We start from the raw sequence: 24,000 nt of genomic DNA, 5'->3' as shown, positions 1-24,000 counted from the left end.
CTCATTTTCACCCCTGGCTAAACTTCAGTCCAGTGTCTGACAGCAAAGGCATGAGAGGCTGTGTGTGGGCTGATCAAGTGTCACCCGTTAAAGCACTCATAAGCGTGCGCACACACACACACACACTGATGAGCATGCACACACACGCTCATAAGCGCGAGCGCACACACACACACACACACACACACACAGAATGAGTCCACTGCCACTGTCGCAGTTTAGACACAACATTCAAGCATCTATGACTGACACACACACACACACACACCCTGCAGCTACCCTTCACGCTCTGTGCAACGCACAGCTACAAAAGGAGAGCTGAGGAAGCATGCAGGGCTTGACATGGCATAGGAAACATCATCCGATTTTCACACACACACACACACACAAAAACACTTAATCTACTCTCCCTCATTCTCACAGCCTATATTCACACCAAAGGCTGCTCTGAGGCTGGAAACAAGAGCGTGGGAGGTAGAATGTGGGAGAGAACGAGAGAGGAGAGAGAGAGAGACCGAGAGAAGAGAGAGAGAAAACGAGAGAGAGAGAGAAAGCGAGAGAGCGAGAAAGCGAGAGAGGAGCATCAGAAACGAAGCATCAGGAGAAGGCAAGAGGAGAAAATGAGAATACAGTCACACACTGTGTGAAGCGTCAAGCAATCAGCACCACTACACACACACACACACACACACACACACACACACACACACACACACACACACACACACACGTATCCAAACACATACACACACACAGGAGGAGGAGGAGGAAGCCCATGCCACTGAGGTGTCACCGGCGACACAGAGCCTGGGGAGGGGTGCAGAAAATGCCTCTGTGGTGTGTGTGTGTGTCTGTGTGTGTGTGTGTAGGGGGGGGGGTATTAACTTGCACTGGGGCTTTTAGTGGTACCGATAATCTATTCAGCCCCCCCCGGCACCGGCTCCAAATTACCTCCGGCAGCAACCTCACACACACACACAACGCTACCTCAGACCAACACTAACACCCCTCACACACACACAACGCTACCTCAGACCAACACTAACACCCCTCACAGATACACAACGCTACCTCAGACCAACACTAACACCCCTCACAGATACACAACGCTACCTCAGACCAACACTAACACCCCTCACAGATACACAACACTACCTCAGACCAACACTAACACCCCTCACAGATACACAACGCTACCAACGCTAACACCCCTCACAGATATAAGGAGTTACCTCAGACCAACACTAACACCAAGACTACGACTAAGCGCAAGCCAGTAAACACAATTTACAGCAAACAAATAAATATGAGTACACAAATGACTAAAATGAGTGCAAGGGTGGCACAAATACAAACACACACACACACACACACACACCTCGCACAAATCTCTAGGCATCTAGACTGGTATCCAAACAAAGCAGGAGGTATCAAACCAAAATGCCGCTGAGAAGAAATGAATCAATCCAATGAAAGAAGTCACCGTGAGGGGAAAGGGAAAAAAATAGCCCAAAAAACCTGCAGTCAGACAGACAAAAGGGTCTTACAGTCATTAAAAGGGTGGCAGAAAACGGCCAAGGAGCCAGACGCAATTCTGGCCCCTGGTTCATTCTGTTTCATTACCCCCATTAAAAGTGGGCTCCGCCGTCAGACAGACGGGCTCATCAAACCTGACCCCTGCTCCTCCGGCCCCGACTGGACTGCGCTGGACGGGGCTAATAAACAGCGTCTGCAAGAGGCAGCCATTTCAAGAGCGCAATTAGGACCAATTCTGCACCACCAGGTAATTAAAGATGTTCCACCAGTGCAAAGACCCCCACACACACACACACACACATTTATGCGCACAGACGCATAAAATACACACACTGATTTGCAAAAACACTAAAAAAAACACGGCAACTAGACTAATCATTTCAGAATTCTGTCCTTTGAGTCACCCTTATGCATGTAAACAGGATTTGTTCCTAAATTATGCAAACGCGGGCAAATGACAGGCGTGCGCTTTTTCTAAATGAAGAAGTTTTGGGGGCCGCCGTAACGGCAGTGGCGGCGGCTGCCTGTGAAGTATCCTGCCTCCCTCGTCGGCTGACTGAGGGGCTCATCAAGAAGCGTATTACCCCAATTACCCCAATTACCCCCAGCCGGCACTCGCGGTGTCGCTCGGCTCACACACACACACTACACTGCAGAGTGCCATACAGCGCAGCGCACCGCATTAAAAATTATATTTGCTAATGTTGCCCTGGGGTGGTTTACAGAGCGGAGAGGAGTAGGAGAGAGGTGTGTGCATGAGAACGAGAGAGAGAGAGAGAGAGAGAGAGAGAGAGAGAGAGAGAGAGAGAGAGAGCGAGCGAGAGCGCGCGAGAGAGAAAGAAAGGGAGGGGGCAGAAGTTTGGGGAGCGGCAGTGATGACTGCACCTGCGTCGCCCCGGCAGGTAGACAAAATATCGATCGCCACGGCGATTATCTGTGCTCTCCTTAATTAGTCTTACTGTGGCTTAATGACTAAGACACACTAGGTCGATCAGAACAGGCGGACACACACACACATTCACTCTGTCTTTCACACATGCACACACACACACACAAAGAACCAAAAGCTACGAACACAGCACATTTCCAAGCGCACCCGTTGTGACAAAATTTGCACACAAAACAAAAACAAGTTTTCCTCGCCAAGAGCCGAGCGTTGACTGAACATTTTGACGCATCCCAATGTGTGCACCAGATTACATGCGCTCTGCTTGCCCCCAAGCTATTCTTCTCCTGAGACAGAGACTCCAGAAGGAGTCCACTGCTGCGGAACTAGCAGACAGAGAGAAGAGTGCCAAGGAGAGAGGAAAGGGAGGAACTGTGTAAAGAAATGCAAATTTGAAATTTCAATGCACCCCCCCACAGCCCCAATCCCTCATCGACTAACACGGCTCGGAACGCCACCCGTAGTGACGGCAACAATAACGATTCAACTTCGGTCAAACCCCCGGCAGCAGAGCAGCTTTCTAACAACACGGCAACAAAAAGAAAAAAAGACACATAACGGCACCGTAAGACTGCTTTGAAACATTTCTTCGCCTGAAAATACGACAAATAAAAACACACATTAATAGAAAACAACAAGAAAAAGAAAAAAACAACCAAATGAGTCATCCATGCCTTCTCTTTAACAAAATATTTGGAAAAAAAACAACACCCCCCTACATCGGACGCACCTTAGAGAAGGTGAGACGCACCTGGCTCACGATGGGATTCATCCTGTCCATTGGCTAGAGGTTTAGTTTCCATAGTACCCGCGGCAGCATTGGCTGAGGGGTGGGTGAGGCAGAGGTAGAGATGGAGGAGGTGGGGTGGGGAGGGGGCGGGGGGCGGACGGGAGGGGAGGGGAAGAGCAGGTGGTGACGGTCAGAGAGAGGAGAGAAGAGAGGAGAGAGAGGAGGTGGGGGAGGAGGAGGAGGAGGAGAGCAGGCAGGTCGTCTCGTTCAGAGAGAGAGAGAGAAGTGATCGGGCCGCGGCAGAGTCACTGTCACAGCACGGAGGAAAACGGCAGATGGCTGATAGCAGGCAAGCAGGAAGCAGAGAGACAGAGTCAGTCAGTCAGGCAGTCAGGCAGGCAGGCAGGCAGTCAGGCAGCCTCCCCCTCCGAGAGGCTCCGCTGGGCTGGGCTCTGGGCTGAGCGAGTTTGGGCTGGGCTGACTGGAGCTCCAGTCCGAGCCTCTCTGTCCGTCTCCTTACCTGCCTGAACCCATCGTCAGTCAGGCAGCCTCTCAGGCACTGCCTGCACGGCTGCCGCCAAATCAACAGCTGGGCCCGGGTGATGTCAGCGGCTCGGCCAGCCACTCACAGCGCGGGAGGGGAGGGGCTTCGACACAGCAGGGAGAGGAGGGGGAGGCAGAGAGAGGGAGGGAGGGAGAGAGGGGAGAGAAAAGGGGGAGAGGAGAGAGAAAGGAGAGAGAGAGAGAGAAAGGGAGAGGGGGAGAGGGAGAGGGATGAGGGGTGTCATTAGCCAGTCAAGCTGGCTGTCCGTTTCAGAGCAGAGAAGCGCAGGGGAGAGAGAGAGAAAAAGGGAGACAGGGACTGAAGGAAGGAGAGAGAGAGAGAGAGAGAGAGAGAGAGAGAGAGAGAGAGAGAGAGAGAGAGAGAGAGAGAGAGAGAGAGAGAGAGAGAGAGAGAGAGAGAGAGAGAGAGAGAGAGAGAGAGGGTAAAAAAGGGGGCAAAAAAGACCTGCAGCAGCAACCACCACTGGCCCCCTCACCCCTCGCCGCCCGAGCTGAGCACGATGCTGACCAATGACCAATGAGGTTGAGCGGTCAGCAGCGGAGCAGGCTGTCGGTGTCGGACGTCACACTTCGCCCGCGGAGCGAGAGCGCGCGGGGCAGCGAGGCGCGCCGGCGGCTTTGATAGGGTCCCGCGGCGTCGCCCCGGCTAAAAAGCCCCCTTTGAAAAGGGATGCTTCAGCCCTGCTAAATCACAATTAGCTCGTCTTTCAAGGCTTCCAGGGGGCCAATTTAAGACCACCGCCTGCAGAAAAAAAAAAAAAAAACATTCCCCGACAAATGCCTCAGCAGCAGCCCAGACCTTACATGACTCTCTGTGAGACGCCCGCAAGCCCACGGAATGGAGAGAAGGGGGGAGAGAGGGAGGGAGAGAAGGGGGGGAGAGAGATAGAGAGAGAGATTGAACCAGCTGGCATGCCCACCCGAGGGACGGGTGCCCTATCCGAAATAAGAAACATGCTCCCAGAGTGTCTTGCCCATTTAAACAGCACCGGGTCCCTGCTCCAACGCAATCAGGCTGCAGCCAGCACAAACGCTCGCCTTGCGCACCCTAGGCAGGACACATTACCTCTGCAACAAACTGCCACACGCACACACACACACCCTCCAGGCTGGACACATTACCATCAAAACAAACTGCTGGACACACACACACACACACACACACACCTTGCAGGTGCACCCCTCAGGCAGGACACATTACCACCAGCACAAACTGCCAGATATACACACAAAAATACACACACCCACACCCACTGACAGGTAGTGAGACATATGGACCAACATGTCTGAAACACTAAAAATGTGAAACATCCGGCACTCTGCAGCCCTGGGCTGTCAGTATGCTCTCCTGCTTCATGCAAACTGCCGCCGAACGGCGGGTATAGCAGCAGTGAATCATCTGCATAAGAAAGGCGACGGCGGCAGCAGCGATGGCGGCTGTCGCTGCAACGGGGGCTCTGTAATTAACGTGTCCGCAAGACGCGTGTGCGCGGTACGCCCCAGAAAAGAGGACTGCTGACACACACACACACACACACACAAAAACTCTATTTCTCGATGGGCAGACTAAAAACTTCTCTTTCCCAAAAAGTGAATGAACCCACACAGCGTAATGAAGCAAGGAGCAGGGAGGGCGAGAGGGGAAGGGAAGAGAATAATATGCGTTTAAAAAGCCACGGCAAATAACAACCAGTCCTAATGAGGTCCCTCAGGGCACACATGTGATGATGCACAGGGAGGAGAGGAGGAGAGGAGAGGAGAGGAGAGTAAAGGAGGAGAGAGGGGGAAGGGAACAGAGATGAGGAGGAGAGGACAGGACAGGAGAGCAGAGAGGAGAGGAGAGGAGGAGGGGAATAGATGAGGAGGAGAGAGGAGAGGAGAGCAGAAGAGGGGAGAGAACTGGGACGAGAGGACAGGAGAGGAGAGGAGAGGAGAGGAGAGGAAAGGAGAGGAGAGGAAGAGAGGAGAGGAGGTAACAGAGGAGAGTAGAGAAGAGACGAGAAGAGTAGAGGAGCGGAGAGGAGAAGAGAAGAGGTGACCATAAAGAGAGGAGAGGAGAGGAATGGGGGAGGTGACAGTGCTCAGGGTGACCATGCCTGCAGGCTCTATCCTATCCTCATTACAGCATTACTTAGATTCTGATCCCCCCCGCGGTAAGAGAAAAGAGACCTGAGCCAGTGCCAACAGGTCTATGTCCAGCCTTGTCATGTCTCCCTGTGTCCAGTAAAGAAGGTCTGTGTCCAGACGAACATCTCCCTGACTAATGGAGCAATATCTCCTTGTGAAGTAAAGGCGGTCTGTGTCCAGACTCACATCTCCCTGTCTAATGGAGCAGGTCTGTGTGTTCAGCCACCCCCCCCCATCTGAAAAGGTGCCGTAAAGAAGGTCTGTGTCCAAAGTAACATCTCCCTGTGCAGTAAAGAAGGTCCGAGTCCACACTCACATCTCCCTGTGCAGTAAAGAAGGTCTCTGTAGAGGTCTCCCTGTCCAGTGGAACAGCACGGTCTCTTCCCTATCTGATGTTTCCCATTCCCAGTCTCCGGCTTATCCTCTCTGTCTGTGTTTGTTTGCCTGCCTGCCTGCCTGCCTGCCTGCCTGCCTGCGCGTCTATTTATCTGTCTGTCTGTCAGTTACTCAGACAATGTGCTGCACTCACCTGTGTATTTGTCTTAGTCCACCACACCTTTATTTAATTAGGCTTGCGCACATTATTTTCTTGTATGTAGGGGGGAGTATGCACCAGTGCACGCACGTGCACACACACACACACACACACACACTACAGAGCAGCATACATTATGGAGCAGTAGGGACTACACCAATGCCGCGTGGAGGCCAACTCCAGGCACTAGAGTGGACGGATGTCAGTCATGGGGCGAATCCCAGTATTCTGAGTGCTCCGAGAAACTTCACCCTGGAAGAGCTAACTAGGAGGCAGGCGCTCGACTCCAATTAAACTGGGTCTCCGGGCGCAAGTTCAGCACGACAGCAAGACCGACTCAAAGTCACAATTTTTCCAGAAAACAGCCCACCCTGCAGCAACTCTGGCCCTGGTCTAGAATGGAGGGCTTCCAGGGTCTGGGCTATTTATAACTGGTTTGGGCAGGGAATTCCTGGGGAGCTCTTACGGTGCATCTAAACATCCACTTTCTGAGACAGCCAAATGGGAGGGGGGGGGGGGGGGGGCACGGATGAATGACAGAGCCAAACGTTTCACACACTCATAGGTTGTAAAGAAGAACAGGCCTTTAGAGACACTGTGAAAAAGGACAGCTCCTAACTCATGCCAGGGAGAAAAATACCTTGGTGGCACACAATTTAGAGAGACTATACTGCAGTATTTAAAAAAACAAAAAAAAACACAGAAAACCTAGGGGAACATCTTTTGAAAGCTCAGAATTCATTGCCTTTGGAACACAAGTAATTAAGGCACCAGCTACTATCTACTGAGGGGGAAAAAACATTTTCACTCTCTTGTGATTCTCCATATGGGGAAAGGTGTTTCTTAGCAACAGACTTCTTCCAGGAATTGCAGTAACAATCATGAACCATATAACTTCCCACACTTGATGGTAGTCACTAAAGGGAGCTGCTGTACAAATCAACTACAGCATCTTTAATACTCAAAGAAACACACACACACACACACACACACACACAGCTGCTTTAGATGTCATGTGTGCAATCAATACACTTTACAAAAAGATGTTAAGACATAAGGAATGACACTAAAAGAGATACAGTAAGAACATGTGTCTGTCATATTGCCACCTGCGGGGTGGGGGTGGATTATGTAGCCATACTGTGCATAGCTAGTTAGGCTGTTAAGCAGGTAACATGAGTCCTTGCCAACCCCTAAACCAGGTGGAAGCTTGCAGGCGCTGAGGTGAGAACCCTCTTGAGTGATGCACCAAGTTCCGCGTGGCCAAAATCCACAGGAACTCGTGCATTTCTTCCTGCACCATTTTGTTGGCTATTAATATTCCCAGTGACAGATAGAGGCCAAGAGCGCTTACAATATGGCATGTTCAAACAACCAGCTAGTTCAGCACAAGGCCCGCGTAGCGTTGCGGATACTGTAGTGTACGTTATCCCATTAATTAGTCAACATACAGTAGTGAATCCGCCCCGTAACATTTAGAGATAGACTTAGCAAGTAAGACAAGTTAATTATGCAGTCACTTAATGCTCAGTTGACTCCACATTGGACATGATGGATTAGCCAAAACTAGGTTGTTGAAGCCTAGATTAACTTCAGTGCTTCATACAGTTTAGGATTCAATGTCAACGTCGTACCAGTAGCGTTAGCTGGTTATAACTTAGCTTAAGTAAGTGTAAAGTAACCTAATGTTAGCTACCACATAGCGCGATGCCAAGCTGCCGGCAGACGCATGGCTAGCTGGCTGAAGCTAAGGTTACATGTAGTTCGCAGATACGTTTCCATTTTTGAGGCACTAGTTCACAACTTCGGCCATTGCGCTATTAGTGTATGTAATGATACTGTACATGGTTCAAACATACACTTAATTTACACTCAAATGCTACATACAATATCTTAACCTAGTGGCTTACCAACTTGTTAGCTCAAGTTAGCAAGCTAGTGTTAGCCAGCTAACTACCTTGCCAAACCGCTCCGTAACAGTTTTAGTGGTGCTTGCCAAACATGAAGGCAGGTAGGTAGCAATAGGTAGCGAGCTTCCAGTTGAGGTTAGCTTTCAATAATCATTGTGTATATGTCTCTTGATTCACAAGTCTATGACAAAAACAAAAATACCAGAAACTAGCTACAAATGTCAACATAGCAGCTATCGTGTCTAAAATGTAGCTAATAGCAATTCAAACAAGTTTCCAAAGTTGCATTAGCTATTAGTTAGCTTTACCTCTTTATACCACATGAGAACATGTCAGGCCCAAACCCTGGCTAAAGCCTTCCTCCCATATCATAACAGTAACGTGAGATTATTTTGATTTGACCAGAGATGACATCGCGTATCTAATACTACGATTATACCAAACTGACACCTTATCGTGTTGTAATGACTTATTTAAACAACAGTTGCGACAAGGAAGACATACGACTCTATCAGGCAGTTATGCTAGCAAGCACGTTAAAATGGACAGGCCTACTCCTGTATGCTGCTAGCCGGCTACCGCCGCAAATGTTATTTTTAGCAAACGTACTGGGGAATCATTGATCGGTTGGCGAGGTTATGTGTCATCTTGACCACTCTTAGGACATTTATGTCACACATTATTTGTAATATCATGCACAGTTCTATACTCACGCTGTATTCAATACGTTTAGGTTGAATACCTTGTTATCTTATTAGCTAGCTGCTATTACAATATTTCAAGTAGACCAATCAGCTTGCATTGTCCAAGCTAGCTGGCTAACATTAGCTAACGAACCCAATGGCGCTAGCTAGCTAGCTTCGAATCAGGTAAACGATACAGCAATGAGTATTTTTTTCGCTAATGTATCTTGACAATCGTACATCACAGAGAACAGCAATTATACCAAAATCGCCTTACCAGGTAGGCTGTTGTGTTTTAGATTAATGAATTATGCCGCAGAAACATGTATTGCTGGTTGGTTGTAGTCAATCTGTAGCTAAGTCAGCAACACTAGACGCTTGACTAGGCAAAGCAAAGGATACGGGACACACACAGAAAGAACAGAGTCAATAGGAAACACCGCGACTGGCAGGTCGTATGACCAATCAAAGCGCTTACGCTTGCACAGAACCCCCTCCTACTCAAGCTACTCAACGAATATGTCTAGAAGAGTAAAGTGTCAATTTCAATATTTATTTCAATGTGGCTCACTATGTGAGTTGAAATGTTTGGATACATTATGTGCTATATCTGTACCTGACTCATGAGATTTGTTGGTTCAGTTCCACTGGGCAACTGACTACTATCACAAATATGGCCAAATGCTTAGAAATGGCAAATGGGGGAACTGTTTGTAACGTTAACAGGAGAATGGTAACTTCCTTTACCAAACAGTTATCTCTCCTGTTCTGCACAGCAACACTTCATATGTGACATTTTCAACGTCGAAGACTATTTCAATTAAATATCATACAAATACAATTATTCAAACCAACCTGTTAGAGATATGAATGATTAATATCGCTGTAATTGACCACAAGGGATTTGGCAGCAGAGGTCCTCTCGGACGTAAATGATATGATAACAGTTTTACGTCGCGCCATAATGACGTACAGCAACGCAAGCAAAATTTTCGACGGAACCGCGCGAAACGTCTGTAGTGAACGTCTGGTGAAAACAAACGTTAACTTGTGTACATCTTCAATTAAGACAGTAAAGTAGTTACCATACTAGTCAGGTCAGGTTTTTTTGGTTTTTAGAAGTAAAACTACCTCTTAGCTGAACGCTGTCAGATGAGCTTAGTGCAGCCTTTTTGCTGTCCAAGGCTGTTGCTTGCCCTTGCTATCTAACGCCGTGCATGCATGCTCCCTTTGAGGCTTACTTGTAGACATGGAAAAGATCAGCCCAACAAGTTGCAGTCAGAGTGCTGCTACTGACCAGGGGGTGGACCGCGAGTTTGCGTCTCTGCCGGAGAAGTTACAGAAGAAGTTGATGCCTTTTCAGCGAGAGGGAATCAAGTTTGCCCTGTCAAGGAAAGGGAGGTAAGTTAAGTACTCAACTTGCAGTTATAATGAGTGTTGTATGGAATTTATTTACTAACCACACCTCCATACTTTTTACCCTGTCACATAGGCTACTTCTGGCTGAATATGAGGCGCATTTCCTCTAGCTGCTATTGTTGTTAAAACGTCTTTCCCACCATTGCTGCACACAGAGATGGCAGACTCGCTAATTTACTTCACCAAGAAGCCAGCTCTTGTCGATGAAAGCCTTAGGGGAGACTGGGTCACGGGAGTAGCCTGAAGATGTTGTGATGAGGTAGTGATCAATATGGTGACACCGGAGGAGCTGTTCTCGTCTGCCGGGGTCAGTCAGTCAATTAGGCGAGAGACATCAGTGTGACAGCCCGCACACGTGCGAGAGCCCTCCGCTGGCTCTCTCCCGGGACTTGCAATCCAAGCGGTTAGTAATGAACGGGAGAGCCGAGACTGTAGGCCAGCTATCGATTGTGAGCCTCCGACAGTCAGCAAAGGCTACAAGAAGTCTCGGTTGGTCAGTCAGCTCAGGTGCTTTAAGTGGCTTTTGTGGGAAGCGGTGTGTTGTGTCTACAACAGTCCAGAGTTACGGAAGTTCAAAGATAGGTGAGAATCTGTCCATTTTGAATGAATGTGGGCTGATGAGATGGGGGTGGGAGTGTGGGTGTGCGTAGGGGGTCTTTGAAAGTCACAGCTGAAAGACACAGAATACTCATGGAGTGCCTATGATCTGGCTTACTTAACCCAATCGAGGCCCATTTCTCTCTCTCTCTCTCTCTCTGTCTCTACCTATCTATCTCTCCATCTTTCTCTCTCTCTCTCTCTCTCTAACTCTCCAGTGTCCCATATGCAATCAGAGCCTATTTGTATTCCAAATGATGTGTGAGTGTGCTTAAAAAATGGAAATCAATTCCCTCATTCGTTGTCGGCCCGGATTGTCCAGACAATTAAATTGTGTAAATATAGCCATGACACAGGCAGGGAGAATGGAACGCCGACAGCAAGGCCCCCCTCCCTCGCGGCGGTGGCATCGATGTAAAATTTCAGTCGCCGAAATGTTTTGATTGCAATTACGCACCCCAGCCGCCCGACAGTCTTGCATCATAAATTTGATGGCCGCCAATGATGGAGTCACTTGTAATTGCGGCACCGTCAACAACCAATTAGCCTCGGTGCCCGTCTTGCTTCTCACATTCCCCTTCCGCAGGTCCTGCTGCGTCCTCATCCACTCTCTCTGTGTGTGTGTGTGTGTGTGTGTGTGTGTGTGTGTGTGTGTGTGTGTCTGCCCCGAGACATAGAGGAGGAGCAGGAGCAGTGACTCACTGTCGGTAATGATGGAATTGGCATTGGAGCCCCAGCAACATGAAAATGAATTTAGGGGTAAACAGAACAGCGCCGCAGCTGTGCCATGCTGTGTAGTGGGGGCCCCCCCTGCACTGGAGGGGATGTTTATCAGGGAGCCGGTGGTGGTGGTGGTGTTGTTGGTGGTGTTGGTGGTGTTGTCAGGGCCTGTTTGTGCCGTTCCTCAGTGTCGCTGCTTGTCTGATAGGCTGTCGCTGACTGACAGTGTGGCGAAGCTTGGGGGGCGTTGGGCTGAGCTGTGCTAGATCTGGCCGCTCTGCTTCGTGTGGAGTAGGTCTACCATTGCGGGATTCTTTATCTTGTGAGAGGAATAGTAAATCAGTCTCTTGCGCTCCCTCTGCAACTTTCTATCTCTTTCTCTTTTTCCTTATCCCTCACTCTCATGTCTCATGTTTCTGCCCATCTTGTTCTCTCATTCTCTCGCCCTCTCACTCCTTTTTCCTCTGGTTTCATTTCTTCCTCCTTTTCTCCCCAACTTTTTCTCTCTTGTTCTTACACCCAGACAGACAGACAGACAGACAGACAGACAGACAGACAGACAGACAGACAGACAGACAGACAATGAGTTGTTTTTGTGCAATCCTGTAATTTCACAAGAGGGTTGAATTGTTCCTTTCCTCACCGAGCGAGCAATCTGCTTTTCTCATTGCTACGGCAGACGCACAAACACACAATTCACACAATCCACATTTCACTGAGAACGGCCTCTGGAGGAGGTCCTTCCAACAGGAGCCCTGCCGCTGCCTCTCCTAATTAAACTGTATAAAGTGTGTGAATGAAACGGAGAGGGGAGGGGAAGAAAGGGCTTTGTGTGAACGCCGCCGCACCGTAAACGCAACCGGGCATGGCGCGCAGGGGGAGGCCGAACTAACCAGCGAACGAACCGAACGAAACACACACACACACACACACACACACACACGCACACACACACACACACACACAAAAAAGAAACACACGAAACAGTTCTGCATCCGTTAGGGCGGAGGAGGATCCCAAACGCTAATTCATCATCGGGCTGAGAAAATGATGAAACCTGCTTGAGAATGTTAATTAGCCGGCGGCCTGCTGACACAGTTACCTTGCTTAATGATCCCCGGCACAAGCAGCATCTGATAGAAGTGCTAAGGTTTGCACATTATACCACAGGTCACTGGCACTGATATGAGAGATGATTTACTAGGCTTTTAAGCCGTGTGGGCTCCTGTGGTCAGGAGACATTGATTTCTTTTTATTATGCACTTGTTTGCGTGTGCGTTTGTGTGTTGTGTTTGTGTTTGCGTATGTGCGTGTGTTATGTTGTCGTGCGTGCGTGTGTGCGTGCGTGCATGTGTTATGTGTGTGTATGTGTTGTGTTTGTGTGTGTCTGTTTTATGTGTGTTTTGTTTGTGTCCTCTGTGGTAGTTTAGTACTCTCTTGTTTATTGGCAACACACTGTTGTAATTAGTTGTGATTCAAATGAACTTTACATGACGCTGGTACTGTGCACTGCTCCATTGTGAGCTGTTGTGTGGCTGGACAGAGAGAATAGGTGCATTCGAGTTCGGAAACGGCTGACTTCGGCTGACTGCATACGTCAACGAGAGCTTGAGTGTCACCGGGAGGGGCTAAAGTTTTAGGTGCAGATGGTCCCGAACACGATTTTGCAAATTTGACAGACGTGATTCGAGTGAGACCTCGCGGGAGATATCGCGGAATTTGTGTGCATTAAATACAGTATTTAACTTTCATTCTTACTCATTAAAACGAGCATGATGACTGACGAAATAAAGTGATATGAAGTAGTTTAAATAGCCTAAACCACTGTTATCATACAGTTACAGGCCTGCATTGTAGCACATTAATTAAATATCAAGTGTTTTCCGTGTGTATATGTAACCAACAGCATAAAATAGCAGAATATCAAAACCTTTTCAGTAGGCTAGCCTACCGCTGTTCCAGAAATCACAAATAAGAAGGTATCCCTTCCATATCTGTTCATTTTAGTACCTTCTAACGTAAGGGGCAAAGATTCTGCAACAGAACAAGATGGATCACTTTTGACAAGCTCAGGTGTCATCCCAGACGCTGGCTGTGCTGATCCTAAATTGTTAACTGCATCCATCTTGCTCCGCTATAGAATCTTTGGTAAGCAGGCAGAACGAGACCCCTGTCATAATCGTCATGGGGAGATTCCTTCCAAACCTGTTCCAAACGGACCTATCAAGTCCTTGAACTGACGTCATGGGGCGGGATACAGCCGGTTGCATGCACGAAAAGGCAAATGCAGAATTCGACTGCAGGTGTCTTCATCCCGCGAGTTTTGAGTGACGTGACATGGTCGCATTTTTGTCACATGATCACAACTTTTCTTCAAGTCGAACAACACGTCTAACCAGCATGCACTGCATATGACTCAAATTACGTTTCGACTGCATGCGTTTGCAGCCGACTTGACATGTCGAGTGCACCTAATAATACAGTCTCATCACTGCAGACAGACACTGACCAATAAGCCTGTTGTGACATTGAACCCTGGGAAATGTAGGCTATTAGATGAACTCTTTTCTTCTTCTTTTTTTGTCCACACTCTAAACAATGCATCATTATCCTTGCAAACACCAAGCAATCAGCCTCTCTCTGGGCGACATGCCACGTCAGGTGAGACTTGAACCATTTGGCTCGAGAGATAACATTTAGAACCGAGGAGGGTTTGGGGGAGGGGGGGGGGGGGTGTCGAGAGAGAGAGAAAAAGTTTTCTGTGCTGTTGTCAGGCAACGGGGGCAGAGCATCCTCCTGGAAGCGAGGCGGCTGGCACACGTCAGGTTATTTAAGGAAGAATGATTAATGTGTGGAGAAATGGCAAGCACCTGACTAGAGCCTCCCATTGTGTGTGTGTTTGTGTGTGTGTATGTGTGCATGTGTGTGTGTGTGTGTGCGTGTGTGTGTGTGTGTGTGTGTGTTATGGCAGACGAGAAGAGAGTGCTCAAGCAATTAGACAAAACCACCGGCAGCGACCGGCACATTAATCACGCTCTTCAACTGAAGGGGACAAATGTAAATGAAGAAGGAATTAGGACTGCTTCCCACCCCACCTCTCTCCATCCCGCTCATCTCTCTCTATCCCTCTCTCTTACCCTCTCTCTATCCTTCTCCAGCCCTCTCTATCCCTCTCTCCGTCAGACGTGTACTGTGTTCATTATCACAGAATCACACAACAAACAGCCACTCCCGCCTCTGAAATATTAGCATACTAATAATAAGTTGCCATCCTTTGCTGAGGAGACGGAAATGCAGACCCCTTAACTAAGTTGTTTTGTGGAGCGCAAGTTCGCGACTAGCGCAACGCTCTTAAACGGGTCATTTTTAGGGGGTGGAATACTTTGGCGTCTGTGTCTGCTTCTGGAACGGTCCTAAAAGCTGCGCGGGGCATATTGCTTTGTTAATTCAAAGTTCGGCTCTTTGTGCCGAGACATTTCTCTGACTCTGCATCGGGCCGCTCGCACAAATTGAGAGTGAAAACCATGAAAGCGTGTTTTTCTTTTGCTTTTTTCTTTTCCCTTCCCGTTCACATCTGAACAGGAGATGCGAGCGAGTGAGCGAGCGAGCGAATGAATCAGCCGGACGGACGGGCGGGCGGGCGAACGTCTCCCACGCGAGTCCAGCATTGTCATTAGTTCCGTACACCTGCAGAGAGGACATTTTATTCGGCATCCTGAAATTTTTGACAAGCTCAACACCCTCCCCACCCCCTACCCTCGTTCTCTCCTTCTCTCTCTCTCTCGCCAAGATCTCCCCTGCAGAGCTGAAATGAAATTCCCCTGTTTCTCTGATTCTATTGATTTTTCACCCCAACGCAGGAAAGTGTGAAACTCAATAAAGAGCTAATTTATTTTGATGAGGGGTCCATGCGCTCCCCTGCGCTCGGCCTAATGCCTTCTGATTTATTGAAGAGCGCCTTAATTGTCACGGCGGGTCACAGGAGGCCGGCGAAGACGCGGGTGCTGAGGAGAGCAGGAAGCAGAGGAAGTGCTCCACCGCGCCGTCGCAAATTACACACCCACTGCCAAGATTGACCTGCGCTTTTTTTCCCCCCTCTCGCTCTCGCACTCGTGTGCTCTCTTTTACTCTCTCTCTCTCTCTCTCTCTCTCTCTCTCTCTCTGCCTCTCTCTGCAAACGCTCCTCAAATTGAAGGCTGTGTGCATCCAGGTGTCTGTAAAATGATCCATCCTGAGCAATGTGCAGCAGACAGGAAGCTCAGATACTGCAATAATGTTGGGATCAATATGTGCTGCCGTCTTCCCTCCGCTCTGCCTGGCCCTCGTGTCACTGATTTGAGAAATCCAAAGAAAAGAAAAAAGTCTCGTTTCAAGTTAATTATCTGTGCTTGTGCTGAGATTCCTAGCCAACAGTAATGGATGTGGTAGGTCTCCAATGGTTTAGTAGTTTTATTCCAGGTTCTCATTTAGGAGGAAAACACTGTATGTTTTTGTTTTGGTTCTTTTTTGTACCTGCTGTGACAATTCCGTGTTGTTTATCTCTGGTTTTGTTTTTCCCTTCTCTGGTTTTCAGATGCATGATTGCAGATGAGGTAAGGCAACATGAAATATGAAAATATGCTTTTCTCTTTTTTCCTCTCTCTCTCCCCATCCCCTCTCCTTCTTTTCTTGGCGTGCATAATTCTGTTTAGCCTGCTGTGCCGTCTTTCATCTCTCCCGTGCATTTGTCAGACCTCCTGTTATCAGCCACGACACAAATTTATTCCACAGTCAGACTCCCAATCTCTCAATGAGCTCCACTCATCATAGCGCACACACACACACACACACACACACACACACACACACACACACACACACACATATATACATACACATACAATCCCGGTTTCACATCCCTGAGCTTTTGTTCATCACATAATCTTAAAGAGGGACTACAGACTACAGCAAACTGCTTTGCCCACCTTTGTTACATAAGATCAGATGGGAGTTAATCATATGTTTAAAGTGGAGAGCTGTAATAAGGCATTTGATTGCTGATTTGACCTCTACAGCGCTGGGGTAGATGGGTTTGTTGTGGTTTTGTGGTCCCATGTTGCAGTGATTATGTTAAGGTTAGAGTAAAGGGTAATGGTCAATGACTATAAAAACTTTGGACAGCATGGCGTCATTCGCTGCCATTCTGAGGAAATGAAGCCAAAATCGGTCAACCTTATTGCCAAAATTGGAGCTGTAGAGTCTGCATTGTTAAGTACTTTTTAGAGCTAAAGCATGCACAATGAGCAGAAAATTGGCAGAGGTTTGCGCTGAATGAGCCATATTTGGTTAAATTTGTGTCTTTTTGTGTTTACTTCTGACTTTGCCGTTGCTTCGGTTTTTTCTTTAGTTCTGCATGAATAGCAGTAGTGAGGTTGACTCTTGACTGTTTTAAATCAGCACTCACTGATGCACTTATTCTAATTGCACTCTACCTTTTTTTTACATTTTCCTAGAATTGTTGTGAGAATTGTTGTTGGGTAACACTCACTGTTACAGTGTACCTACCTAATTAGGTACAGTGGTACAACCTGTGTAACAACTTGTACTAGCATGTACTAGCATTGTACTTGCATTATGTATTTGTGGGTACCTAGTTGTTACATCGTAATACTGAGTGCTTTTACAAAACTTTGCCAATTTTCCTACATTTTTCATCAGAGGCAAAGGGCTGACCTGAGACCTGCTGGATGGGGTAAATCTGGTCATGATAGATTTAATATACAAACCATTCTTAGCTCCAGTCAAGGCCTCATTGTCCTTAGTGTACTTGTAACAGCTGCACTGCTAGACCTTTGTTACTCTTTGATACAATGGAATAAACCAGTGTACCAGTTAATTACTTGCACGCACACATGTAAGTACTTAATTGGTACACTTCATTTTAATGGGTTTATGCCACTGTATCAAAGAGTAATAAGTGTGTACCAACACAGTTGATACATGTGCTACGTAGGGTAATGGCAGACATGTTCCAAGACACCAATGACACAACATACATGTCATATGTGTGTGCAAGTAATTAACTGGTACAGGGTTATTCCACTGTATCAAAGAGTAACAAAGGTGTAGCAGTGCAATTAACAACAACAATAAACAAAAACCACAATAAGTGCATCAATGAATGCAATTGTCCGTAGGATCAGCAAGAATAGTTGTAAGTAGTGCTGTAAAGGTTTGTGCTTGTCACAGATGGGTCTGGGCAAGACCATCCAGGCCATCTCCGTGTGATGTAATGTAATGGATGTGATGTAATGTAATGTAATGTAAAGGTTTGTGCTTGTCACAGATGGGTCTGGGCAAGACCATCCAGGCCATCTCCGTGTAATGTAATGGATGTGATGTAATGTAATGTAATGTAAAGGTTTGTGCTTGTCACAGATGGGTCTGGGCAAGACCATCCAGGCCATCTCTGTGGCCTACATCTACCGGCAGCAGTGGCCTTTGCTGGTGGTGGTGCCGTCTTCGCTGCGCTACCCCTGGATCGAGGAGCTGGAGCGCTGGGTGCCGGAGCTGCTGCCTGGAGACATCAACCTGGTGGAGAGCAAGTCCGACACCACGTAGGTCTAGTCTCGCTTCACCTCCCTTCGCCTGACACAAATGTGTCTTCATAGAGGGGAAATGTGCAGGGTCTTAAAACATTTCAAAATGGCAAAAAAATGACCTAGAAATAGCCGCAGAATATTCTAGATAACCATTTTGATGTACTATTTGAGTGCTATCAAAAACACGCTAACCAGATAGCTTTGGCCAGTTCTCGCTTGTAATGCCACAGAACACACAGATGAAATGGCATGTTCAAGACAACCTGACTTCCTTTTTCACATCATTCGCCTGTGTCATGGGCCTTTGAATCGTAATGCTGGGTGTGTGTTTGCTTTTGTCTGTGAATATAGTGAAAATTGAGGAACAGCTTACATCTCTTCTTGTGTGTTCAGGTAGTGGGTCTCGGTGTCAGTTTTTGTTTGTATTGAGTTATTTGGCTCATAAGAATAGTGAATTTGGAAAAAACAGCTAGCTAGTTTCTCTCCAATATTATAGGGCAGAAATAGATGTTTGCGTGATCCGTTCGTGTGTTTGCTCGTAGATTTCGGCTGCTGGATTTAGCTGTTGTTGGTCTATCATTTCATTTCATTTGTGTGCTCTTGGTCCATGGGTGGTATTTGTCTGCTAAGAAACATTTAGGTGGTGTCAGAGATTATAAAATAGGGTCTAGTTGCGACGAGACAATCCCCAACAGGCCTGACGCTGGAATTGGCTGCGGAAATGATGTGTGTGCCGACGCTGAGCAGCGGGGGCCGAATGGAGAAGTAGTCGAGATGTTTGTGTGTGCTGTGTGTCGGGGGGTGGAATGAGCTCGCCCCGTCCGTGATTATGTTGTCTTGTCTCGTTAGGAAGTTATTTTAGTGTAGCCGGCTCCCTCGTTTACTTGCAGCCGTTGCAGATGCGGAGGGTCATGGCGGACCTCGTTACAGTTTTCCTTAAAAGGAAATGGTCAGAGAAGAGGGAGAGAGAAAGACAAAGAGGAGAGAAGAGAGAGAGAGAGAGAGAGAGAGAGAGAGAGGGAGGAAGAGAGGAAAAGCAGAGAAGCGGAGAAGAGAGAGAAGGAGAGAGAGAAAGACAAAGAGGGAGAGGGGAGAAGAGAGACAGAGAGAGGGCGAGAGAGAGAGAAAGAGAGAGCCATGGCTTAGGTCGTTGTGTTCTGCTGAAGTGTGAGTTTGACGCCCCTGCTGACACGTCTGGCTTTGGTTGGTGAGGCGCTCGGTCCTCCGTCCCTCAGGAGAAGAACACGTCCACAAAAACAATGCCCCTAAAATCATACTGACCAGCAGAAATGTCCAAGCACTACACAGACCTCCACAACAGACAGACGGACAGACATACAGACAGGACTGCACTCCTATCCAGCAATCAGACATCACACACACAGACACGCACGCACGCACGCACGCACGCACGCACGCACGCACGCACGCACACACACACACACACACACAGACTCCACGACAGACAGACAGGACTGCACTCCTATCCAGGAATCAGACATCAACTCACACACACACACACACACACACACACACAGAGAGAGAGAGAGAGAGACTGATATAACAGCTCTATCCTCAAGCCCAGTGTGCTAGCCATAGATCTTCCGTGGGGCATTCTGTCCACTCCACGCTGTGCGGTCATTAAGCCCTTCTGCATGTGTACCAAATGAGAAATAATGTTTGTTATGGATGAAGACAATTAGTGGTAGCAGACCCACTGTGGCGAAGGGAGGAGAGGTTGTTAGTGAGAGCCTTCGTTAGAAGAGCTCCGACTTTTTCTTTTTCCTTTTTTCCTTTTTCCTCACCTCCCTTTCTTCCCTGTTTTTTTTTTATTGGTTATTGATGCTTCTAAAAAGAGACTCGGCACAAATTGGTTTGTTCATTCTGTGAATTTCAGCGCTGGGGTTAAGTTGACCTGCATGTCGCTACCATGGTAACATTTACCACAGAGCCCATGCTGAGGACTCTGCTATAGCGTGCATGATGTTTAAGTGCTTAACCCTTTCACAGGTTCCACAAGTCACAGGTTTCATATTGATGTGCTTTATCATATGCATATTGGTTGGTTATAGTGGTCCATAAGTTGGGTAATGTAATTAGTTAAATATCCAGGCTTAAATGAGGACCACTCAATTAGTCATGTAGTGCGTAGTGGTGCTTGAGGAGGAGATATTGAGCTTCGTTCTAGTTTTCACATATCTAAACTAGAGAATTACTCAGAGAGTGCAAACCCCCACCAAGCGAAAAACATAACCGCCTCCTGGATTGTAACGGGATCACTCCCAAAATGTAATTCAGACCTTCCCTGAAAATGTCATCGAAATCCTTCCGTAACATTTTGAGTTATCTTGCAAACAAACAAACAGACAAGCAAATAAACAAACAAACCCCAATTTGTTGGCGGAGGTAATTACAATTTGTGTATCGGTTGGTTATAGTGGGCCACAATTCTGGCAAAGTAAGGAAGGTAGAATTTTTTTTTACTTTCTAACCACTCGCTGTTCTTTTCCTCAGACCCTTTTGTTCAAACTGATATTCATAAAAGATGCCGGCAGTCTGTCATAGACAGTATCTTTGTTTTATAGTAGCCCTGACCTAAAGGTGAACTATGCAAGTTTTTTTAGCTTAATGTGCCTTAACTGATAAGCATTGGAGTCATTGGAATGGTTATTTGACTTGTTTCGGGTTGAATGATGGCTGTCTCGCTTCTCCCTCTAGCGCCTGTGAGTGGAAAAACCACACTTGCAAGTTTGTGCCACTGGGCTGAGGGCACTGACAAACAGAAAGTTTCGCAGCCTCGTGATCAGTCTCATGAAAAGGCAGGCTGACAGATTGAGTAGTGTTGTAAAATACGCACGCTAAAGCTGCAGGGGAAGCTCTGCAGAGAAACCTGCAAGCATAAAACGAGAAAACCGTGAAGAAATCGCCAAACCTGTGTGTGTGAGTTATTTTTTGTGATTGTAATAAAACCTCTCAATAAACTTCCTCCAAACTCCTGTAGACATTCATGGTGGAGGTTCATAGGAGTTTAGAAGATTGTGTTATAAAGTTGACCAGGCTACCAGTCTTATTCGAAGAGTTACCTCAATCAAACACAGTGCTTTAGTTACTAATGACCTCCGCACATAGTCACTGACATGAGTGTGGCACACTCCGTTTTCAACGTTCCCCTGCACACTAGCATCAAACTCTGCCATGGCCACCTTGTTGATAACAATTCAGTTTATCTTTGTCGGCGGCACACAATCAAATCCATTATTTATTGCATGCTTATCAGTCAAAAATATCAGCCCCTTTATGGCATGCGCTTTAGTCAGTATGGATGCTATGCTATCAGTCAGTAGGCTGTACTGTATCAGGGTATCAGGATATCTTATGCGAGTAGTAGTTAGTAAGATGCCCTATTGTTGGTATTCCGTCTACTATGATGATATATAGATTATAAAAAAGAAAGTGGAATGCTTCACTGAGTCAAAAATGTTTTGTTTGCCGTGAAACTACAGGGTGCTCCTCAAAATGATTTTTTAATACAGGAGTGCCTCAATTATTTTGATTCCTCAATGATGTTATGTTATCAGTCAACATCTGTAATAACAATGTTATGTTGCTGTCTATAATGACGATGTTATGTTGTTAGTCAATATTATGCCTATATTGACGATGTAATGTTGTTAGTCAATAATACGTCTATAATGACAATGTTATGTTGTTGGTTAGTATTACGTCTATAATGGCGATGTTATGTTGTCGGTCAATAGTGATTCAGTAGCCTCTTAATAACGACGGTCTGTGTTGAATGGGCAGGGGCATCGGCCGCAGTAAGGTGACGGTCCTGGGCTACGGGCTGCTGACCACGGACGCACGGCACCTAGTGGAGGCTCTGACCAATCAGAAGTTCCAGGTGGTGGTGGTGGATGAGTCGCACTACCTCAAGTCTCGGAACGCTGCGCGGAGTAAACTGCTGGTGCCCATCATCCAGAGCGCCAGCCGAGCCATACTGCTGACTGGCACGCCCGCACTGGGCAGACCAGAGGAGGTACACACACACACACACACACACACACACACACACACACACAGAGTGGCACCGAGCTGGGCAGACCAGAGGAGGTACACACACACACACACACACACACGTATACACACTCATACTCATACTCATACTCATACTCATACTCACACTCACACTCACACTCACACTCACACTCACACTCACACTCACACTCACACTCACACTCACACTCACACTCACACTCACACTCACACTCATACTAACCCTCTCTGGCCAGGCCAGAGGACACACATACACACAGAAACCATGCTGGGCAGACCAGAGTAGATATGTATATACACCTACACACTCACAGTCACAGTCATACTATCCCCACTCTGGGCAGACCAGAAGAGGTACACACACACACACACACACACACACACACACTCCTACTAACTTGTGCAGGGCCGACCAAATGAGTTATGCATATACAAACACACATCTGTGCTGGGGAGAGCAGAGGTATGCATACACACATATACACATACACACATACAGCACACACACACGCACACGCTGGGAGACTAGAAGTGCCAGCATCCACACAAGCACACAACAAGAAATACACCAGATGCAGCAGACATCTGACAGTCAGTCATAGACAGACAGACAACCACACACCCACACACATACAAACAAACACACGCATACACACACATACACATGCACACATAGACATACACACTCATGCAAAGCTGTGCTGTAACAAATAGAGCAGATACTTGCATCCCCCCTAACCATTTCAAATTTGCATAGAATCAGAATTATACTATGTTGCATAGGACGTTTACACACACATGAGAACATCCTCTTCAGCTGAACATACACATAGACAAACATACACACAGACAAATGTATTCTAAAAACTTGTCCAGGTGTACATCTGCTTATAAATATATATCAATAGGCTTAAAAGGCGTTGTTTGTATTTGGTGCAATGCGGGTGTTTAGATGGTGACTTTAAGGTTCTCATCTCATTACTCTTTAAAACGTATGAATTTTTGATAAAAATCTTAAGGTGTTGACCTCAGATTTGTCTTCAAGGTACTTACAACCATGCAAATGAGAACCACTTCAAATATACAAGAAATGAGCACTAATTGGTGTAGTGCACTCTTCCATTGGGAGTATCTCTATGTGTGACTTTCTGCGACATGATGCAGTTTCCATATGAAGTAGTATAGCCTAACTAGCGTTTAATTTCTCTACAATTATTATGCACAACCTGAGGGGTGACATAACCAGGTGCGTGTGTGCGTGCAGGTGTGCTTGCGTGCGTGGATAAGACATGTTAGCAAAACCGGAAAGGTGTAGATAGTTGTTAGTTCCGAGCACAGTATGGATCAGTATGGTTTTGGAGGAACCATATGCATGCATATACTATATATATATATGTATATACACACACATATATATACACACACACAATAACACTTTATATGCGTGTGTATGCTGATATGCATATGTATACTGAGATATGCATATTTATGTATGTATTCAATGCTTCCTTTCTCAGTTCCAGGCTTTGTTTGCGTTTCGGCATTCTGGCTCCATAATTCATAACTTCTTGCATATCTATATATATATACTTGAAATTA

General features: G+C 47.0%; 2 protein-coding genes across 11 annotated transcripts in view; one reads left to right on the top strand and one right to left on the bottom strand.

The window, feature by feature from the left end:
- Window positions 1-9,435, bottom strand: part of LOC134070766 (R3H domain-containing protein 1) — a 55,242-nt gene extending 45,807 nt beyond the window's left edge. For 7 of the 10 annotated variants that reach the window (XM_062527185.1, XM_062527189.1, XM_062527188.1 and 4 more), the window contains exon 1: window positions 3,213-3,291. The gene's annotated coding sequence lies outside the window, so the exon portion shown is untranslated. Of the gene's footprint in view, window positions 1-3,212; window positions 3,292-9,308 lie in introns of those variants that run through there. The other 3 variants (XM_062527186.1, XM_062527187.1, XM_062527195.1) reach the window with 3 other exon arrangements.
- Window positions 9,436-10,021: 586 nt separating this feature from the next.
- The window catches only part of zranb3 (zinc finger, RAN-binding domain containing 3), a 68,337-nt gene continuing 54,358 nt past the window's right edge, over window positions 10,022-24,000 (top strand). The window contains exons 1-4 of the mRNA XM_062527573.1: window positions 10,022-10,432; window positions 16,341-16,359; window positions 18,185-18,363; window positions 22,153-22,384. Coding sequence (XP_062383557.1) covers window positions 10,281-10,432; window positions 16,341-16,359; window positions 18,185-18,363; window positions 22,153-22,384 — 582 coding nt within the window. The 5' untranslated portion in view covers window positions 10,022-10,280. The remainder of the gene's footprint in view (window positions 10,433-16,340; window positions 16,360-18,184; window positions 18,364-22,152; window positions 22,385-24,000) is intronic.

The sequence above is a fragment of the Sardina pilchardus genome, chromosome 23, assembly GCF_963854185.1.
Source record: "Sardina pilchardus chromosome 23, fSarPil1.1, whole genome shotgun sequence".
NCBI lineage: Eukaryota > Metazoa > Chordata > Actinopteri > Clupeiformes > Clupeidae > Sardina > Sardina pilchardus.
The sequence above is the reverse complement of the archived record's forward strand: the minus strand, read 5'-3'. Positions and strand labels throughout refer to the sequence as shown.